This window comes from Haliotis asinina, chromosome 6 (assembly GCF_037392515.1).
Source record: "Haliotis asinina isolate JCU_RB_2024 chromosome 6, JCU_Hal_asi_v2, whole genome shotgun sequence".
NCBI classification, from domain to species: domain Eukaryota; kingdom Metazoa; phylum Mollusca; class Gastropoda; order Lepetellida; family Haliotidae; genus Haliotis; species Haliotis asinina.
The window spans coordinates 66,920,906-66,942,247 of NC_090285.1; the positions used below are offsets into that span (position 1 = coordinate 66,920,906).

At 35.9% G+C, this 21,342-nt stretch overlaps 1 protein-coding gene across 1 annotated transcript in view; it reads right to left on the minus strand.

Annotated features, from left to right (window-relative positions):
* The window catches only part of LOC137287567 (ribosomal protein S6 kinase alpha-1-like), a 78,322-nt gene that overhangs the window by 44,214 nt on the left and 12,766 nt on the right, over positions 1–21,342 (minus strand). The window contains exon 3 of the mRNA XM_067819931.1: positions 8,978–9,091. Coding sequence (XP_067676032.1) covers positions 8,978–9,091 — 114 coding nt within the window. The remainder of the gene's footprint in view (positions 1–8,977; positions 9,092–21,342) is intronic.

Sequence of the window (21,342 nt, forward strand, 5' to 3'; positions counted from 1 at the left end):
CTCACCCGACCCTGGACACAACCTCGGAGAAACGGCTGGCATCTCGCGGGAATGAATCTCAGCATCAATAATTAAACGGTTACCTGATTCTATTTCACTAGATTAGACAAGGCTAATGTGAGCCGACATTGCTTCTCTCTAGCACGTCTGTGAACAGACCGTCATATAATAAGAATTCTGCTTCACACAATTTAATGTAAAATTTAAACAAGTATGAGCAGAACATAAAGGTTTACACACTGGGAAAAGTACATGCGGGCCAACCGCCGACAGCCATATCCTGGACTGAAAACATGATTTCATCAACTGAGACCAAGTTTCAGTTCATAAAATAAGTGTTAGAAAAAGGCTGTATCGCCGTATACGGGACCCCTGATGCCTCCAGCCGCCCTCGTCGGGCGATAGGGAGAGAGTGAAGTATCATGGCCGATCAGCTAACCATGTGCTGGGAAGGGAGGTAATGCATGGGTGAGAGTGAATTTTACGTCCGCTTATTTTAGAAGGGAAGTTCAACGGATTTCAGGTGTTCAGCTGCCTTCGCCAGGAAGAGGAGATAAGCATTTAAGCATGAGTCAGGATAAGGAAAAATTTAAGGACACTGCTGAATACACATATATATAGACTAACATCAAACAAGATGCTAACAGCAAACAAAAATTGACAATATTTTCTTCAGAACTGATGTTAGTTGCTTTTCACAATAAGCATAGATTGTTGAAGGCCAACTGTAACTTGAATCATCATGCGTGTCGTCAAACTGAAGCTATGCATACTTCAGTTCTGTGGAAGTTTTGAACACTATTCTTCCACCCCACATGTTAAGTGTAAGGAAAACATATTTACATGTCAGTCCTACTGTACATTTAGAAAGTTCACCGGGAACGTTGATGCTGGAGCATGAAACGTATATCTTTTCCTTTTCACGATGATCTAGCGAGTGTTATGTCCTGTAGTATTTATTCAGATTTTCTATGAAACACCTGGGATAGTCATGACTGTTTTTATTGATAGAATGTATCGAGAAATAGCAGTTCGAAGCGAGGTGGTGGAATCAGCTGATCGTCACGTTTTTTCAGTTTGTTGACATTTTGCAATAGCTAATTTTAGTTTGGCACTAGATGTCTCAATATCACACATTTAAAACTGCGGTGTATTTTCATTGTATATGTACTCAAATTTAGCATTGCGGTTGATGTGGCTACATTCGTGTAACTCACTGCGGCAAGGAGCTGATGGGATGCGCGAAATGAGAAACACAGAGAGTCATGATACATAAATTTCATTGGGTCATACAAGATGGGATAGAGATTTTTGACAACACAAATACTTAGCAGGCAGAGAGAGAAGTGAGAAACAACGGTCACGTAATTGTAAGATAACAGTAACGGCCGAAATGTGTCTGAACTTTTATGAACACCACTACAGTAGAGTTTCTTCCCTTTGACATGGCAATATAAAAACATAGGAACGTATACAAGTTTCAAAAGACTTTATTACAGTTTGTAGACATAACTTAAATATTCATGACATTGGCACACTTGTGACTGGCAGCATTGTCAACCCCGTCTCGTCTATGTTATAATCTTATAATTTTGACATGATCAGTGTTTTATACAGCAAGTAAGCATGACAGGTATTATTAACCAAAAGTGCGACCTACTAATTGATCAAAATCACAAATTAACGACATGTTCAACTAGGAAGTGTCACTTAACAATTGCCACTGAATGGGGATTATCCACACCTTATTGATGTACTGCCAGGTTAATGTAGCAAAACTATGAGTAATTAGCTAAACTGTTTCCACTAATTAACATCTGGATATGGAGAGTGAAGCACCGGATTAATGAATCAACAGGTAATGAGTTTACATAGTAAACAAGATTGGTTACAGCTAGCTATTGTTTGGATATCGCAGGAATCGGTTTATCTGGGTCCAGACTAACGCGGCATGACTGTACATGGGGTAACTAAAATCTACTTTTTTATGTCTGCAAAGGTTTGTGATGCATGAAATACAAAATCACAGTTTGGATAAATAATGCATAAAACACTGCAACTTTCTACTGCATTTTAATTATCCTGAATTTTGGGTATAAATGTTTTGTTTTTTTCTTAATTTTTAATAAAAGGGAATAATATCAAAATATCCATTTATTAAATATAATATTTCAGACACAGAACACAGAAGAAGCAGTACTACTAGAGTAAGTACATATTCAGGGGCACTTTCAAAATTTTATTGCATAACTAAAAAAGTACATATAGTGATAATGATTATAATTTTCAATCTCTTTAACATAATAAATACTATAATAAATAGCACTATTAAGTGTTGAAGCAACAAAGGTTTATATTTTACTGTTGTGTCTACATACAGCTTGCCTTCACAATAATCAGATTATTATAACAGTCTAGAAAAAGTTGATATTGTATTTATTAGAGCTAGCTCTTCATGTTTTGTAAAAATAAATTTATTTTTTTAAATTTTAACACAAATATGTAAAAAATAGTATCTTTTCCCACTTTACATTATAGCTGCACTGTAAAATGTTGTATTTCTATCTGAGTTTTTGTATGATGATGCATGTGTACTTTCATAATAAATTAGAGATGCACGACTTTATTCAGCCATTATACACATTATCTGTTAAATTTGTAAAAATATAAATAAATGCATAAATATATCTTCGTAGAATATGAGGTTAAATTCGAATTAAGTCAAGAAAAACATATTTGATTTTAAACACATTTTCTTTGTTAATTCCTAACAAACCTACATAACCTAACGTTTTTTTAAAGAACTGTATTACCTCTCCTAATCTAAAGACTGAGGATAAATGCGATGATGCTCCCTGCCACTATGTCAATATGGGAAAACTTGTCGCATGCTAACATCTGCGGGATTATTCCGAGGCCAAATGTTAATTTGGGTTGTATATTACAAATTATTATCGGGTCACAACATTTAGTGTTTTGAATATTTAATATGATGGGTCACATTTCATTTTAATAGCTGGTCAACACTTTTAGCATTCTGGTTTTCCGGAATTTATCTGCTCCTAGTTTTCTATGTGTCTACTTCGGGAGACTTATTCAAGGGCATTCTACAGTGTTGACAATGTTCATTTGTGCTTGAACTTTCGGGAAACGGCTAAATATATATAAAAAGGATGGTTGAGGGCTACACTCACACTCATTCATATTTGCTGGAGTTACTGCCACGCTTACCCGTCAACGCCAAACCTACATTATCTGCGGTCGCACCGATCTCTATGTTGACATTCTGCCATAGTTGATTCTCTCTCACACCAAGACTTTGGTGAGTTTGCTATATTGTATTTTGTGACCCACTGACTTAGATTTTGTCTGCATTGTTATATTGACTTGTGACTATGTATACTTTGCTCTCATTGCATAATAATAATATCTGAATATTTTAAACTTGTCTTTGTTCTGTTTTGCTGGTTCACAAGGGGATTTCTTACATTGTTGTCACGGTAAATTCTTAACCGTAACAATATATTGTTATCAAAACAAGAAACACATATATAATTCTATATCATGCACATCCTCTTGGGAGGTCAGAATTATATTTTGTTTCTTGAGACAAATCTCTGTAAATGAGTATTTATATTAAGAACTTCATGTTGTGTTAATTTTTTGTAAGAAATGAATCAATAAATTCACATATACAAACTGACTCACAACACTGACTGATGTTTCTAATGTAACTGAATAACTGCTTGGATAATAGGCCTATAGCACTTTTATAAATACACATAAAAATATACAGTAGTGTCAGAATTTAAAACCAAAATGGATTCAGATGAGTGAGGAACAGCTGCTCAAAACATAATTAATATATTTCTAACTAACTGTTACATTCTTATAGTAAAAGGAATTTCTTCAATTGTGTAATAATCACAAATTGGCGGTAAGACCTTCCAGGGTATAGTCATTGGTTGGAGGTGTATCAGGAATATCTCCAATTGTTTACATTGAGATCGGTGGTAGCATGGGAACGATTTGTAGAATTTTAATTTAGCAATTGTTCATGAATTACCGATGGAAATAACATAGGGGTTGATAAGATATAAAATGAATTGTCATTGATGCTACAACACCCAAGACTTGCACAGCCTCGTGTTCTGTTGTAGGCATTGCCATGACAATACCGATGTTTCATTGCGTTTTCCCTCTTTATCTATATCATGTCAGTTCGTACTGCACTTGGAAATAAAACAAACAATGCCTTTATAAACTAAAAACCAAAGCGAAACGTGTCAGTTCATGGTTTTTCGTTGTAAACGATCGTTTTTTCAATGGAGGTGACCACAGCAACGCGTTCTGTCTTTACATGTAGCAAGTTGGTGCAGCACACTTTGAGTCCGGAAGCGAGATGTTGGACCGTCGCTTATATCATTTCAAAAGGAGAGTTATCACCCCTCGCAACAAAAAGATCGCCCATTAAGCCTGTGTCATCACATCTTAACCTCCATAGAGGAATACTGAAACCAAGTATGCAAATAATACAATCATATTAACGATGCCCAAACTGCATGTCCTCTGTCAAGACTTAGTCCCAGATGTGTTATCCAACTCCCCTCATTCTTTTAGCAATCCATAAATGACCTTCCATGAACAATTATTTCTCATTTCTTTTTCTTAATGACTACATAACATCATGTTATTAGGTTTAGATTGTATTTCATGATTTTTTATTTTTGTAGAGGAAGTGTCAAAATTGACAGAGCCATGCATGATACAAAAGTGTCTCTTCAATTAGTTATTTCAAGATACATTCTTACAATAATGACTGTATTTGTTCAAATAATCATGACATCTGAAACAATGCCATCATGGATGACGCATGTCCTCTATCATGCAAGAACTCCCAGTTTAATCAAAGGTCAATCCAATGTCCACACAACTGATGTCATCTGAATCTTTCAGAGCATTAATTGTTAACTTCAGGGGTACATTGTTTATGAACATGATACTGAAGCTGTATATCACTTCAATAATTTGGGGGAAACTAACATTAAAAATACAAGAATATTCAGGCTAGCAATCATAATTGTGTTTTCAAGGCACAACTGGCAACAACTGTTTTGAAGAAGATGAAAGATTTATGACAAACAATGCAATGACAGGAAGCTGCAAGCATGTTTAAACATGTTTTTTCAGATTAGTTAATCAATCACCTCTAGTGTGGGTTGGGGTAAGGTTGTGATGTGGAGCAAGTCTGTATGTATAGTTGAGAATATTTTTGCACTAAGTACACTGATACATCTTGAAAAAAAAATCAATAAAAACAATTTATCATGAGCCATCACTGAATTACAATGGTTTAAATAAAAACACACTTTGCCCCATTAGAAGGTAATGGAATCACACACTGTACATAAACCATTCAATCTTGAAACAGAAGAAAACTGAATAGATAAGAAAAGCATCAGTTTCTCTTTATTTACCCATTACAAAGCTGGACGACAGAAAAAGCTACTCTTATGTTCAGGCTTGTGGTCATGTTTCAGTTTACCTATGCACTATATATCTTCTACAAGCATATACATTGTTTTCATACCACTGTTTGTGTATACAGTTAATATCTGACAGAGTATATATAGTTACATCTCCTCCCTTGGCTCCCTGCAAGAACTCTGCCACACTTAACATGTAACTATCATCTCAAACCACGGGGATAGAATCCACAAGATTGTATATCTCACGTCCCAAACAGAAATGGATCAATATCATAACATGCTGCATGAATCAATGGTTCAGCTGCCATTATCCTGGGCCTTGTTAACAATTAGTCTTTTGTCTCAGACAAAAAGATGCTTCCTAGATCGGAAATTACTTGTACTAGTTTCCGGCTGAACCAGTTTTTATCCGAAGAGAAAATAATCAGTATTTATTTATCCAACAATCTGGTCTGACACTGAGCACCAAAACCCTGTATTTCTCTTAATATTTTACCTGAATTGATAAGTCAAAGGTTCTTTTATGAATGTAGTTAAAGTCATAAAGACTAAATGATTGTCACATATAGATATGACTGTTTCACAAGATTGGTAGGTATTGCAATACAAACAAAGACAGTGATGTAAATGATAGGTGACTTAGAAATCTACTCATATGACTGTGTGTGACATATTCAGTGGCAACAATGATTCTTCGGCAAACACGTATACCACTGTTATAAACATTCTACTTATTAACATTTCCAAAATTGCAAACTTTTCAACTCCCATGTAAACTTGGTAAAATCATTTTTTCTAAAAAGAGTCAATGAATAAATAAAAAAACAAAACAAATGGTTAAAAGTTCATATATTCATCCATTTCTGCGTGTAGTGAAAGCATCTTTGTCTTACCAAACCTGGAACCCACAATTACACCAAAAGATTCCAGTACTGAATGAAAATCATACAAGTACAGCTTTCGAATGGTGTTTCATTGAAAAACAATGCAATGTCTCAAAAGTAAAGGAATGTTTTACTGGGATAAAGTAGTAATTGTTTGTAGTTTGCTTGCTTCTTATTGCAATGTGAAAACAATGTTGTAAATGACTGAGTCGGAATCAGGCAATCCATTGAAAAACCTAAGGAACACTGCTCAATGATGGAATATGATGGTATACATCAAACAAGTCAGCAAGCCTGACCCCCAGTTCCCAAAGTCACTTCAAATGATTAACATGGGTTCTGAAGACAAAATCCAAGAGATATAGGCAAGTGATGTAGAGGTAAGGGAGTATGTGGCTGCTCCATTGCAACTGGTGTTCCAAGGGTTGTCAGTGAGGACAATTAAGCAGAACCAAGAGGTCCCTCGACATTTGCTTCTTTGTACTGCATAGGACTGATTTACTTGTTAAGTGAATCAAACAGTATCACTTCATACATTCACAGCGTTCCCAGTGGTTTTGAAAATTGCCGTTGGCTTATACCGACAGGGTCTGAAAATTCTGGCTGAACCAGTTTTTATTCAGAGAGAAAATAATCAGTATTTATAACAAAATACTGTCAATGAAAGTGCTGCAGGTGTACTGTGTGTTGCTTGTTGTTGGAGAATATGTTAGACCTACATTAAATACAATTATCGATTCAATGTCATGCTGAGGCAATCAGAAAATGATTTCAAGCTTTCCAACTACATTCAATAAATGTGTTTAGAAAGTCATCAAATAAATTGAATAAACTGATGAATAAAAATAACATCAGCATTTGTAAAAGTTTGTCCATCTTTTGTGCGATTGTGTCATGTAAGTCTAGTCACTGACAAATGACATCTTGGCTTTTGCCACCTCAGTCTTACGCTCAGTTTAATGAAGAAAACGTGCAAGAAGTATATTCGTCACAGAAGTATAACACAGCACGATACATCCAGTCGGTTCCATAATATACATATTGATAGCGATTTCTTGCTTAATGAGTTCAATGAGTACCATTATTTTACCCAAAACATTCGTCTAAATCTATAAGTTTTCGTTTACAAGGACACCATTACTGTAATATAATTGGCTGCCTTGGGTCACATGCCTGATTTTGGCCAATCACAATCCCTATAGCAGAGTGTCAAAAACGCGTCATTAGAAACCAATTTTTATCAAATAAAATCGCTTCTTATAATTGTGAAAATACTCTCAGCAAGGCTACAGTCAAAGTTCATAATCACAGCTTTCAAAAGATTCCCGCCATCAAGTGAATCGACTCGCATGTTATTCATGCGAAGCTTATAAAACGGAGGTATTTCCACTATTGTGCCATGTTAACGAGTGGAAAGCTTCTGACAACAGAAAAGATATTTTTTATGATAATTTTCTCATTACGTAAATATGACAAAATAAAAGAAAAGGCACGGGGCTGTTATGACATGCCACAATTTGAAAAAACATCACCATATTTTTCCACTGGATTAGATGTTTGACTTTTATTTTGCATCTTATTTGTTCCTGAAAAGAACCCTGTCAGTGTACGCTGTTCCTTTTTACTACGGGAAGCCATTTTTTCACTACGCACACAATGATTACCATGTGCTATGGCTATAAATAGATAACAGGGCGTGGCAGTGTGATGTGCAAAGACGCGGTTTTTAATTGAAAGTATATTACATTTACTGATAAAAGGCAACTCAGTGCAATGAAAAATTTCCCGTCAGCATCTACCGACAGCAGTTGAAAATACCGGATCATGCCAATTTTTAGCGGGTAAAAAAAAAAACCCCAGTAATTACCGGAGAATGGACACTGCATTCAATTTGTTATTCACAATCAGAGCAATCTAAAATTCATGGATGTTTTCAACAAGGAGTGTTATTTTTTCAAAAGCAATATATACAAAATGGAATTATATACAAGCCAGGCTGGATAATAGGCAATATCTAAGTTTAATCTGGCAGATAATGTTGCTACAGATTACTCTAATGATAAATTAATATTGCCAACTTTAATGAAAGAGTCAAAGAATAATACATTTTGTTGACGTTTGTGTGCACATAATGAGTAGTATGTAACCTGCTTCCTTGATGTTTTTAGCAGCATTTAGAAGATGTTATAGATGACCAAAATCTTCTTTAATCTTTTACACACGTTACAGGGTCTTTTCGCATAAGGTGAACTGACAGTCAATACTATAATATCAAACTCACCTTGGGCAAGCGAGTTTGTTCAAAATTGCTTCTGTTCAGTTTTCACACAGCAAAAAATGGGTACCTGGTTCGCTAAGTCATGTGACTATAACATTCCCATGCCTAACATGTAGCCTGTGTTTTCTGGGGAAATAATGTGATGTGTTATTCACTGATAACACTGTGAATATACCTTGTGAGGACTTTGGCACTACACAGACACATTACTATCATTAAATGACAATGTCATCCATCAAGTTGTATGTTCCATTTTGTCTCTGCATTGTATTATGTTAACTCTGAAGCCTTGGTTCAGTTGGATCTCACAATACTGCAGAACTCACCTTTCCAAAGGAACCCTGTCCAAGAACCTTCAATAACTCGAAGTCACCAGGTTCAGCTCTCACACCTTCTTTTTTCACTGTAGTCAACTCTAATTCAATCTCACAGTTGTCATTCTGAAACAAACATGGATATTCAATGCAACATCTCAATCTAATCAACTAATTAAGTATTTCTCACTACCACCAAGTGTAACTTCACCATAAATCATGTATTGCCCAGTTTGACCACTAACTGAAGCAAGGACTGAAAGATTTCATTTGACCTTAAAATAAGCTCATCCAAGAAGGTTTGGATGCATCCAGCTTTTCAGTAAAATGGGCCAGCTAGCCCCGTCATTATAGAGTGGGTCAACAGCTCTCTGAATATGGGCCAACATGTTTTATGATTTTTAATAAGTTTACGACCTAATTAAGCACTCCAAGGAAAGGTAATCTCTTGATGCTTAAGAATTCCAATGGATTCTTTGACGTGACCACAGACACCCCTTCAAGAATTCCAATGGATTGTTTGACTTTCACCACAGGTACACCTTCAAGAATTCCAATTAATTCTTTGACTTTGACCACTGATGCCTCTGGCTATTTAGATGACTACCACAGATTTTTTTGTTCCAGATACAAGTAACAGTATCTGAATGACAAAGTAATTACTAACGGTGTTGTTTATATTGTTATTTTAGTTCAAATTATATCTTGCACTTGGTCATCTAAGTCCACCAGCACAAATTCATTTGCATGAAATTTGTTGCATTGACATAATGTAGTGATAACTACTTATATCCAGAAGGGATAACTGTATATATCCGACAATCTTCCAACCTAGATGCATCTCGAAAATGGTTTCATTTGATCTTAAAACTCAATTCAACCAAATTACAATCGAGCACAGTAAATAAATTCAAAACTCTGTGCAAATGGTGATGTCTGGTTGTTGTCTTTATACGCATGTGTCATGTCAAGCAATTTTCCATCAATATGACAGCAGGGACACACTGATAACGCTTAAAACATACTAAATCTATGTGAGACACTTCCCTGCTTAACACTTAAATCTCTAGGTTACCCATATACCCAACAGGGCCACCGTGGTTCTCTGTACAGGTTCAAACAACAAACAGTCCCAGCACAAGGTCATGCCGATGACAATGCCACCTCAAACTCAACTGAGCATGGTCATGCTAAACATGGTCAGTCAGTGTGAACTCGATGGACATGAACAGCAATAGGTACATCAACACTGTCAAGAGATCTACACCAAAAAACACTGTTTTTCAGTTTTTCACTCTCAATGTTGCAAGTTTCATGATTTCCAGTCAAACAGTTAAGTTTAAAATGGCACGGCTATTAGAGATGCAGTGATAATAAGAGAATATTGGATACAAATGAAATCAAATGTGTGAACGGGCAAGGTAAGATGTTTGCCCTCTTTCTGTAAAAAGTAGGCTAATTGGCCAAGTTTGATGCTAATTGGCCAAGTTTGATGTCTTGTGGAAGAATTATTGCACGTGAACAGACCTTTCTTGAGATTCCCATTTGAAATTGTCTCCAACAAACTATGCAGGCTAAAAAAGGCAACTAAATGGGCTACTTGGTCAGGCTAAATGACAAGGTTGATTCCATGTCATTGCACACAATATGTGGCTCATCAGTCATACTCATAGTACTGATCACTAGATAGTCTGATCTGGGCCAATCTATTATAGCTGGAGTGTGGTGTCAGCCTCATCAAAAGCATGTCAAGAAGAATTGAATAAAGTTGCAACAAAAAATACATGATTTCTCTTTCATGTTTGTTTAAATTTTCAACTTCCATCATTTTCCTTGAAAACCCATGCAATAATAATACAGGTCTTCATGCAAGTAAATGACGTTGGACATTACTGACACCTGGTCATGACCAGAAAAAACCTTGCGAGGCTGGTAGACAGGACAATTTGATGATTAATTGTTTATATATAAGGCTAACAGAAAAACACCACCATGGCTGCCCTGAACATGTGTATAATCATTACCGTACTCTGTACCATCAAGTCTAGTAAAAGTGCAGCTTCATCATTGCAAGAGACATCTTGCATCAATTTATGTACTGCTCTATAGCAAACTGAGTCCAGGGTGTTTCTAGTATTAAGCAACCTTCCAAACCACAGTTATCCCATGTTCGAAACCACCATTATACATCAAATGCTAACCCTGATGTACATTATATGTGGAAGACACCCTGATCTCACTCCCATTTGAACAAACATACTGCTGTCCATTACATGTGACAGGCACCCTGAATCCCACCCCAACTGTGACAAACACTACTGTTCATGTGACTGGCACCCCGATATCAATCCCAGGGTTAGAACTAAACATAAAATGGCCATTAGACCTCCGGGCTAGTAACCTTCAACTGTCACTAGCCCAGACACAAAACAAGTAGTCCAGAGGATGAAAGTTATTCACTGAATTGTTAATATCGTGGCACTGTCTACAATTCATCTGACACAGAAGATTGCTTCACTAGTGAAAGGGCTGCTGAAAGAAGGTCATGGGCTCTTGCTTCAATCATTCTGGGTTCATCAACATCAGGAGCGCCTGAAGCCGTTTTTTTATTTGTTAATCTACCAAAAATAGCAGGTCCCCAGACAACGGAGGCTGTATGCACATCAAAATGATAGGAATATTTTTAGGAACCAACCTGAATGTTACAATGTCTGAAAACACTTATGGCATTTCAGATGGTCATACATTACTGACAGAATTCGAATTATAAAATTGCATTTGCAGTGTTATTTTAATTTGAAAGACACGATTATCGAACTCCTGGATCGGCAACATGTCAACATCAAAGTTGTGAAAAAAAAACAAAAAAACAAACAAAAGAAAACAAAAAAAAAAACCTGAAGAAACAGTGTTTGGCGGAAATAAATAAGCAAACTAAATAAACAAATGAATGAAATAAACAGCAGTACTCATGAAAGTTGTCAAACGTACCATGCCGTACCACGTTTTCGGGATATTTCTTTTCCCCATGATTTCTTGGGTACAGTGAAATGACAGTGCCACCTGTAAACATCGTCTCGTGTGTAGAAGCTTCCGTTGCAATCAGAACACAAAATGTTTGAAATGTTCAGATTTCAGGGAGGTTGTTGTCTTCTGTCAAAGTACTAAAAGTCTACCATAGAACATAATACACTTTGAAAACCTTCGTAAATGAGATCATAACTTTTGAAATAACGCTCGCAACTTGTCAAGCGGACCATCGTCTGCTCAAGTGAAAAGCCAAACATATAGATCACGTGACTCGAATGGAATGTTGCCGACGTAATAAAAACAAAAAAAACATTGAACACTGAATTGGTCATCTCCTACATGTATTTTTTTCGTGCAGCAGAATTCACACCAGGCATGTGACCTCTGGGTTCATTTAAAATGCTACTGCGATGATAGTATACTGCACAGACATGACACGTTTTATTGTCCCTGCCATGGCGGGCCATGCAGACAAGAAGAATGAATGTGCAAATGATTGAATAACTTACCTGTAAATATGTTTATTTTTAACAAATTTTACAAAAAAAAAAACAAAACAATAATCAAATACAAAATTACCAGTTTGCTTGGCTTTTAATTAAAATGATACGTTGTATTTGTTGATTTCCGTGGAGAAGAATGCATCACATGCGCTTCCATTCAAGGGTGATACCCTGCTCAACGAGTAACCCGAAAACATGGTATGTCACTTCGAGCGCTCGTGCTTGCGAACAAGACATGAAATAATTTATAAAAGGCAAGGTGATATTTATTTACAGTTATAATACAGTTTTGATAATCTACCGATACGGAATAATATTCATGATCATCTTTTGTGCTACTACCCCGAAAACACGTTACACCATGGTATATCAAGTTGTTGTTTAATACTTTTTATGCAATTGCATAAATATTTAGTGAAATTCATGTGACATCTCGAACTTCACGCTCAAACGACGATGTCCAATGCTAAAATATGTGCACGAAGCATTTTTATTGCAGGTAACTTATGCACGATGTGTCCTCTATGTTCCATAATTTACGTATAGGTGGCAAGGTTTTGAGTAAAACGTTCTAATTGGCATGTGTTTACCTGAAACTTGTGTCTAAATCTACAAGCTTTACAGCTTTAGGTCATGTGCATGATTTGGACCAATCACGATCTTTATAGCAGACAGGCGGAAATGTTTCATTAGAAACCAATAGTGATCCAATTATTTTTACTCCATCTGGGCCAGTAGTAAAGAACTGACCATGTGGAAATGTATAACTGAATTTGCCAGATGTTATGAGAGGCGTGTGCAAGGTTGTGATTTGTCAGATAGTTATCCTCTATCAGGGCCAGCTGTAAAGAACTGAAGAAATGGAAAGGGATAACTAAAATTGTAAGCTGTGTAACTCTTCCCAACCTATACCGTGGTAAAGTAAGGGAGCGATAACATGATTTGAAAGAAGTGACACGATGTATACGCTAACTTTTGAGTTTTGCAACGTTAGAGATTCATTAGTCTGGTGATTTGAGTAGAAAATGCATGATCTCAATTCCAGTACTTTATGAATAATAGTAACCACTGTTAAAACCCAAGCAGTCCGCCGGACTAGTGCAGTTATATTTCCTTTCGCCCGACAAAACATTTATTCACCATGGGCGTGCGGGTAAGCGTAAAGATCGAACGCTGAATCCTATTGGGACAAGCATACTGCTATCCATCCCATGTGGCAGGCACGTTGATATCCCTGCCATCATAACAAGCACAGTGCTATCCATGACTGTACATGTGACAAGCATACTGCTATCCCTGCCATTGTAAGAAACATGCTGCTATCAATTTCATGTGACTGGCACCATGATACCTGTCCCATTTGACAAATGACAGTGAGGTAAGAAATATGATATCAATACCTTTCTAAATGAAACAATCTAATGAGTATACTCAATTTTATCAAAAAGCTGTAAGGAAAGACTCTCATTACAATTTCCTTCCTGGTACAAACCGATAATAATTTTCAAAACCCACAGCATCCGCAATAGTCTGTCCTTAATCATTCTGGCTAAGAACTTCCCACTTTGAGTATCCAGTCATGATGTGCAAAGTGCACACGGGACTGATTCTACTAGGAACTGCCACTGGGAAGAACATTTGTCACTGTGTCCAGTGACCTTTGCTGCTATTAGTGGAAATAATATCACCATGCCAATATACCCTCACTATAACCTGAGTGCTGGATAGTTCTCATTGTAAAGATCTTTAATGAAGCACACAGGAGTTCCCCATTATCATCCATTAATCATGATTGGAACTTAGAGCAACCTCAATTACATAGTAAAGCAAAAACCGCTTAGTGAGTGATCTTACACTCATCATTATTGCATCTACATCACAGTACAGGGATTTACAGAACACAAATTCCTGTGTAACATACTCTCAAAAATTGACAATAGATGCAACAAAACCTATAAGCTCGTCCACAGGGATGCAAAAAATAATCAAAATACTTATAGTAAAAATTTTGATCAAGTAAAAGTAAGTTATCACTGAGTCTGCTTCTAGCCAGGTTACGGCATTATTTGCAAATAACTGCTATGACAATATGATGATAATGATACACCATACTATGGCAGTAACTGAATTGCGACAATATTACATCACAGTATCAATGATATTATTGAAGTGTTTCAGACCCCCATTTTGTGGTCAAAACTTAAAGGGCAAGTTTACACGAACATTAATCTTTGTGTCTTGCACCTTTTCATCATAAAAATTGTTTGTCAAGTAGTTTTAATGCAAAACAGTAGAGACGTAACTAGTTTATTTTTTGTGCTATAACGATTCAAATTTTCTACATTAACTGTAAGTAAGTAAGTAAGTAAGTAAGTAAGTAAGTAAGTAAGTAAGTAAGTAAGCAAGCAAGCAAGCAAGCAAGCAAGCAAGCAAGCAAGTAAGCAAGCACTTCATCTATGGGTGAATGTGACGGCATCTACATGTGGTACTTAATTCCTACATAAATCGTACAGCATATGTCCCTCCTCTTCAACCCTCACTTAGACATCGAAATCATATCCAAATGCATCACAAAAACACATTCTTTAAATTCTGTTAAAATTCTTTCATCTATATCATCCGCTCCTTGTTTGGCGTATCTACTGGAATTACATGCATTGTAAATCCTGCCAAATTTGACACATTACTAAATTATTATTTATTGCGTTTTGTGTCATTTATAGTTTAATATGTCATAATTCAAATGTCAAATGGGGGTTCAGGCTCGCTGACTTGGTTGACACGTCTTATGTTACCAAGTGCAGATGAGGTGAGGAGTAGGGTCTAATGAACTGAAATGAGATAAAAAAGCAGTGGTAAAAAGTCAGACTTACTCACTATTTCAATTTCCTTGTTGATTACTATATTAAGAAAGGCATTATATGATTTCCTGAAGTCTATAATCATTTCTTTCGTTGTCTTATTATTTAAAACCAGAAAGTTATCATAACACCAATTAGTAAAATTTACAAACGAAAACATTTTTGTAACTAAAGTCAACAGATTTTAGAAGTGCGATAATTGCTGCATAATCAGCAAATCTGATAATGAAACAGTTAACTGCTTTACAGACACAACTGTGTAAATAATGATGAACAATATGGGTACACATACTTGTGGAGCCCCAGTGGACAGGTTGGTCCACGGAGGAACTGATTTCATTACCAGTAACATACTGAGGTCTGTTAGTCATGAAAGAATCTATCGGTCTGATCAGATTGTTGTTACTTATATGCCACATTTATGGATCTATGTTATTTGATACAACAAAAGTTTCTCTCGAAAAATCTGGCCACTCAAGTCAGTGAACACACCATTTTGAGAAAGTCCCTTCTTGACAGTGATGTCATATGTATGTCAACATTGTTATACATATTTGGTATTTTCATTGAGGCAGGGTTATGAATGAAAATGCACATGGTCAATCTGTCCTGCTGCTTCCATTTTCAGTTGTTCTGCTTCTTTCATATTTTCACATTTCAATTACTAAGAAGTACAAGGTCATACTAAGAAGTAACTTCTCTTCTCAAAATTGGTTTTAATACCAATTACTATCGAATATAAAAACAGGTTTGTCACTCAAAAGTTTGATTTTTTTCTTATTGAAACATATTTTATTCACTCAAGAAAAGGATTGGGCACACAATTTTAACCTACAAAAGCCCTTCCCCACTCAAGGAAGTAATAAAAAAATCCGACATCCAATAACCACACTGACATGATGCAGCATTTTTTTATATTTATTTTTAAAAAAACATAATCAAATGTACTCCACATATATCATAATCTTATGTGGAAAACATTTATCTTCTTTATTGCATATAAATAATGTTAAGCTTCACTATTACAACAGTGTAAGTTTTAACAGCTAAGGGAATATTATTTCGCAGTTGAACTGCTGATGGAATAAATGATGATGTTAAATTCTGAACATGACTGGTTAAAATTATTGGAGTTTCTTAACTCATAGCTTGTCCGGTAGCCTAATACAGGTGGGGGGAAATCCTGAAGAAAAACTGGTATTGTTTTTTAAGTGCTCCAATCATTTTAGATATCTTTTTGAGGTGAAGGTTAAACTGGAATGTTTGTGAAAATCAACTGTTTATATATTGCAGCAATCAAAATTAAAATTAATGTTGTTTTGGCCATCTTTAAAAGTAAAAATAAAGCTTTAATTGTTTTCTTGTGTTATTCTTTGGACAATTCCATTATAAAGTGTAGGTAACAGGTAATAGCATATCTGTTCATTGAACCGTAAATGTTGCTTTTTCTAAGGTGTCTGCAAACTGCCTGTCTCTGTAATAGGAGGACACCGGGGTAATGATCATTTTGCCAAAGTGGACAGCAAAAGGAAAGTCTCAATAGTAATAGGTACCAGTTACAACCAAGAGTAAGTACATGGGCCTTGGTTCAACTGAGGGTAAGAACCATCTCCAGTCAGAATTCTTACATTTGAAATGCTAACAAATGACATTACTGTCAGTTGCTTTGTCATACTCTTGTGCTCACTGTTTCAAAGGGTGATTCAACACTTGCTACACGTTTTATCAAAATTGAGAAAAGAGGCCAATTTGTTTGGATAATAGGTCCATAACTCAGAACAACAATCAAAAACAATGTACAAGTCAGTGTGTTTTCCACATCCCAGGTTCATTACCAGTTTCATCACATCTAGACACAGCAGCAGTACCATTCTGAAATCTCTATCAAGGTAATTACCATTAATTACTTCCATCAGCTTCGTGATGACATTTCCACAGTGAGGTAATTAAAACAACTCCATTTCCTACAAAGAGCATGTACAACAAAGCTATTTATGTGATCAGTCACTGACTAAATGCCACACCACAACAACATGAACATAATATTTACATAAGTAACAATGTTAAATATACATGTTGTGTGGTTAGGTTGTGTCTGTATTTACAAATATTGGTCATGGACACACATAACTATCATAGCATTCATTGTCTGAAATTAAGGGTTGGAGGTGGGTGGGTGCCTTTTACATTTGCTTGCATTGATGGTGTTTCAACATGAGGAACCATCAAGAACTAGACAGCTAAATTAGAATCTTTCTCTGTGAAACTTCCACTGCCAAATGATGTGACATCATGCATAAACCCTAGCAGCATAAATTAATTGTCTTACAAAGGAATAATTTAACATTCACGAATATTGCAGGGGAACACTTGTTGATACATTTTGGGATCTAAAAATAAAAATATTTGACAGGGGGCATGCTACAGATGTTTACCCCGATTTACTTTTGTTATGGTCTTCCAATTGCTCTGAAACCTGACTCCTTGACCTTGTGTATTTCTCGCCAGGAACGACATGTTAGTTACATAAACAACATGCCATCAACTTTTGTTTTGATCTAAACAACTACTCATGTGTCTAAACACTCAATTTGCATATGGGATACATTTCTTTTATCAGCAATAACTTGTCAATATGTTTTAATCTATGAGAATAACATGAGCAGTAATAAGAATTCATCTATATAATCAATATAAAGCTGTGCAGAAGAATTATAACAATGTAGTAAACCTCTATATTTCAACAATGACATGTCTGAATATTCAAGCAACATTATGGCAGGGGGTACAAGAGTAGGTTTCATACAGTGACATACACTGAATTCACATGGGGAATCTAACTCTGGTCTTCAAGCAAATGATTCAATTGTTGGGCTACCCCCATCGCCCTACTTATCAACAAATGAAAGATTGCGCATGCATATCTCACCAAGGACACATATTGATTTTTCAGGAGCACAGAAACAACAACTGAAACTACAAAAGGGAAAGGACATACTTTCTTCAGAAAGTACCATTATGTTGATATACATGCAGAAATTATTTAGTAATTAGTTGTGTGTATAAGTTGTCATTTTTAGCCCATGTACATGATGGTGTATGTTCCACACTCAATACAATTGTTACCCTGAGATAAGACAGCATTATAATATACTTAATCATAAGAGACTAGTCATAATACATAAGCAAACTAAATTCATGTTTTTTAAACCTAACACAGTCCTTATCATGAATCTGATATTTCTTTAGAAACGACCATTAGAAACAAAACAGATTTCCTTGCAACCAATGCAACATTAAGTAATAACTTGATGCACCTGACAAAAGCATGTTGCACCTATAGAATAAAAAAATTGTATATAAAATACTAGAGTTCTGGTAGAGATGATTTTTAACATAATTACTCTTTAACGTTTTATGATGAGAACCACAAAAGTTATTGAGACACTGTCAAACAAGCCAGAGCTACAGCTTCAAGCCAGTTCCTTTTCCTTCTAACATCATTGTGTTCTGAACGAACTAGGTGCAAGTGGGTATATCAGGTTTCATTCTGCAATTTCTGTGCAGGTTCAAAATGCTTTCATCAAACCCTTTAATAACTCAAAGGAAAACATTGCACTGACTTTGAATGCTGCTCTAGAAATGAAGCTACAGAAAAGAAGTCAGTACAGACAATGATAGACAGTTCTTGACCAGGGTTCCCACAGGCATGGCAGACCAACTTTTAGTGACTTTTCCCCTGACCATTTATGTGCAAAAACTGGCCTCCTTCCTCCCCTTCAGAGAGTCCAATCATACATACATTTTTTGTTAATTAATTACATTAACCAAACCACTGATATTTGTGATGAAGATTTGTGATGAAGATTTGTGATGTTCCTCAACTCCGTAGCCACAAAGTCATATAACACTAGGAGATACAGTGTAACCATCACATACAGTCTGGTTCATAATTATTGAGAATTTTTCTTCTTACTTTGAGCTATCCTAACACCTCAACTGATTCACTGATACTTAAAACTAAGTAATGGTATAAGGGAGGTAACTCATCTTGGCCTACTGGGTATAGTACAATTAGAGTTACCTCCCCTGAATTTGTCGCAGACGTCATTTTCCTCAGCACTGTCAACAATGTCTGCTGAAGATAAAAGAAGGTTGATTTTTGAGTTGTGTAATCAAGGAATTGATGATGTAAATACATTGGCAGAGAGAACAGGAACTCCTCTTTCTACTGTGTATAGGATTAGGAAGAATTGTAAAGAGGGAAAGGATTTGGGGCACCAGAAAGGAGCAGGGAGACCCAGAAAATTGGACTTCCCAGATCGCGTCCGGCTGGGAATTTTAGCGTCTAAAAAGCAAATGGCAAGCATCTCCAACATCAGGTATGAAATGATAGAAAGGGGATCAACAGTTGTATCAAAATCTACAGTTAGAAGAAATTTGATTGATCTTGGATGGGAGAAAAAGACTGGAATTCCTTCTCCTCTCATGAAACAAGAACATAAAGACAGGCGTGTTGAGTGGTGTTTGGCACATGAAAACTTTGACTGGGAAAATGTGATTTTTACTGATGAAAGCTCAATATGGGTATATCCCAATAATGTGAAAATATGGACAAAGTCTGCGTCAGCACCGTTGTATCGACGACCTAAATACAGCCCAAAGTTTCATGTATGGGGAGGGATATCCTTATTAGGAACGACCCCGCTGTGTGTGTTTGAAGGAAATCTGACAAGTCAACGCTACACTAACATATTAGATAATTTTCTCCTTCCAGGTGCACATGTGTTTTATGGAAATGACTGGATTTTGCAGCAAGATAATGATCCTAAACACACCGCAAAACATGCCAAGCAGTGGTTTCAGGAGAAAAATGTGACTGCATTACCATTTCCTGCATATAGTCCTGACTTAAATCCCATTGAGAACATTTGGGGGATGATGAAGGAATGTGTGAATCAAAAGGGGTTGACAAAAATTGAAGACATGAAGAGAGAAGTGGTCCGATACTGGGACAGCATAACTCACGAGACGCTAACCTCTCTGATAGGAAGTATGCCTACCCGTCTTAGACTGTGCCGTGAAGCTCAAGGAGACTTGTGAAATATTAAATTGTTACCTACACAACATGAAAAGGTCAGTTCACTTTCACAATACATTCAATTTTATCTGATTTGTTCCCGTTTAATAATATGAAATGCTTTAGCTATTCTCAATAATTTTGAACCATACTGTATATATTCCAAAGTAATGTCAACAACATACTATCTGAAAACTTCGTATTTTATATTAAAGGCTTTTGACAAAGAGCATAAATGTAAAAGTAATGATGTGACTAAATTATTTCACTTTAAGTCAGGAACACATTTCTTCATTATCACATATGTTGTCAGTATCAAAGGCATATTTGCTAAGAATAAACATGCAAATACAACTTTACCATCAGTATAACTATGACAATTAGAATGAACCCCATTCAATCTTGTGAATGAATAAACATTATATGTCATAACATAGGTCATGTCATATCAACCAATGCTGTACTTTAACACTGAAACTAAGATGGGCAAGTTTCACCAAAATGAGCATTCACAATTTGAAAGAAAAGCACTATAGCCATGATACTGTTTATAATATTTTGGAATGGAATACAAATGAATGGAAAATTATCTGTTAATTTTGGACAAACAAACAGATACCTTTATCAGAGGAGGATCTGTTACCTCTAAAGACAAAGTGTTCTTTTGAATGGTAAACAATTACAGGTATTTATTGTTAATCACTATGCCTACTCGCAATAGTGTTTTCCCATGAGCTTAAAAAAGAGAGTTATAAATTTGAAATCATTTGCTGCGAGGGCTTTTATTAAATTTATGTCAGTTTCCAGAATTTTGGAATTTTGACCCCAAAAACATATTTCAAACTGTTTCATTCCCAAATCCAACAGTTCACTTCATGGAAGAATATGTCCATTATGTAACCC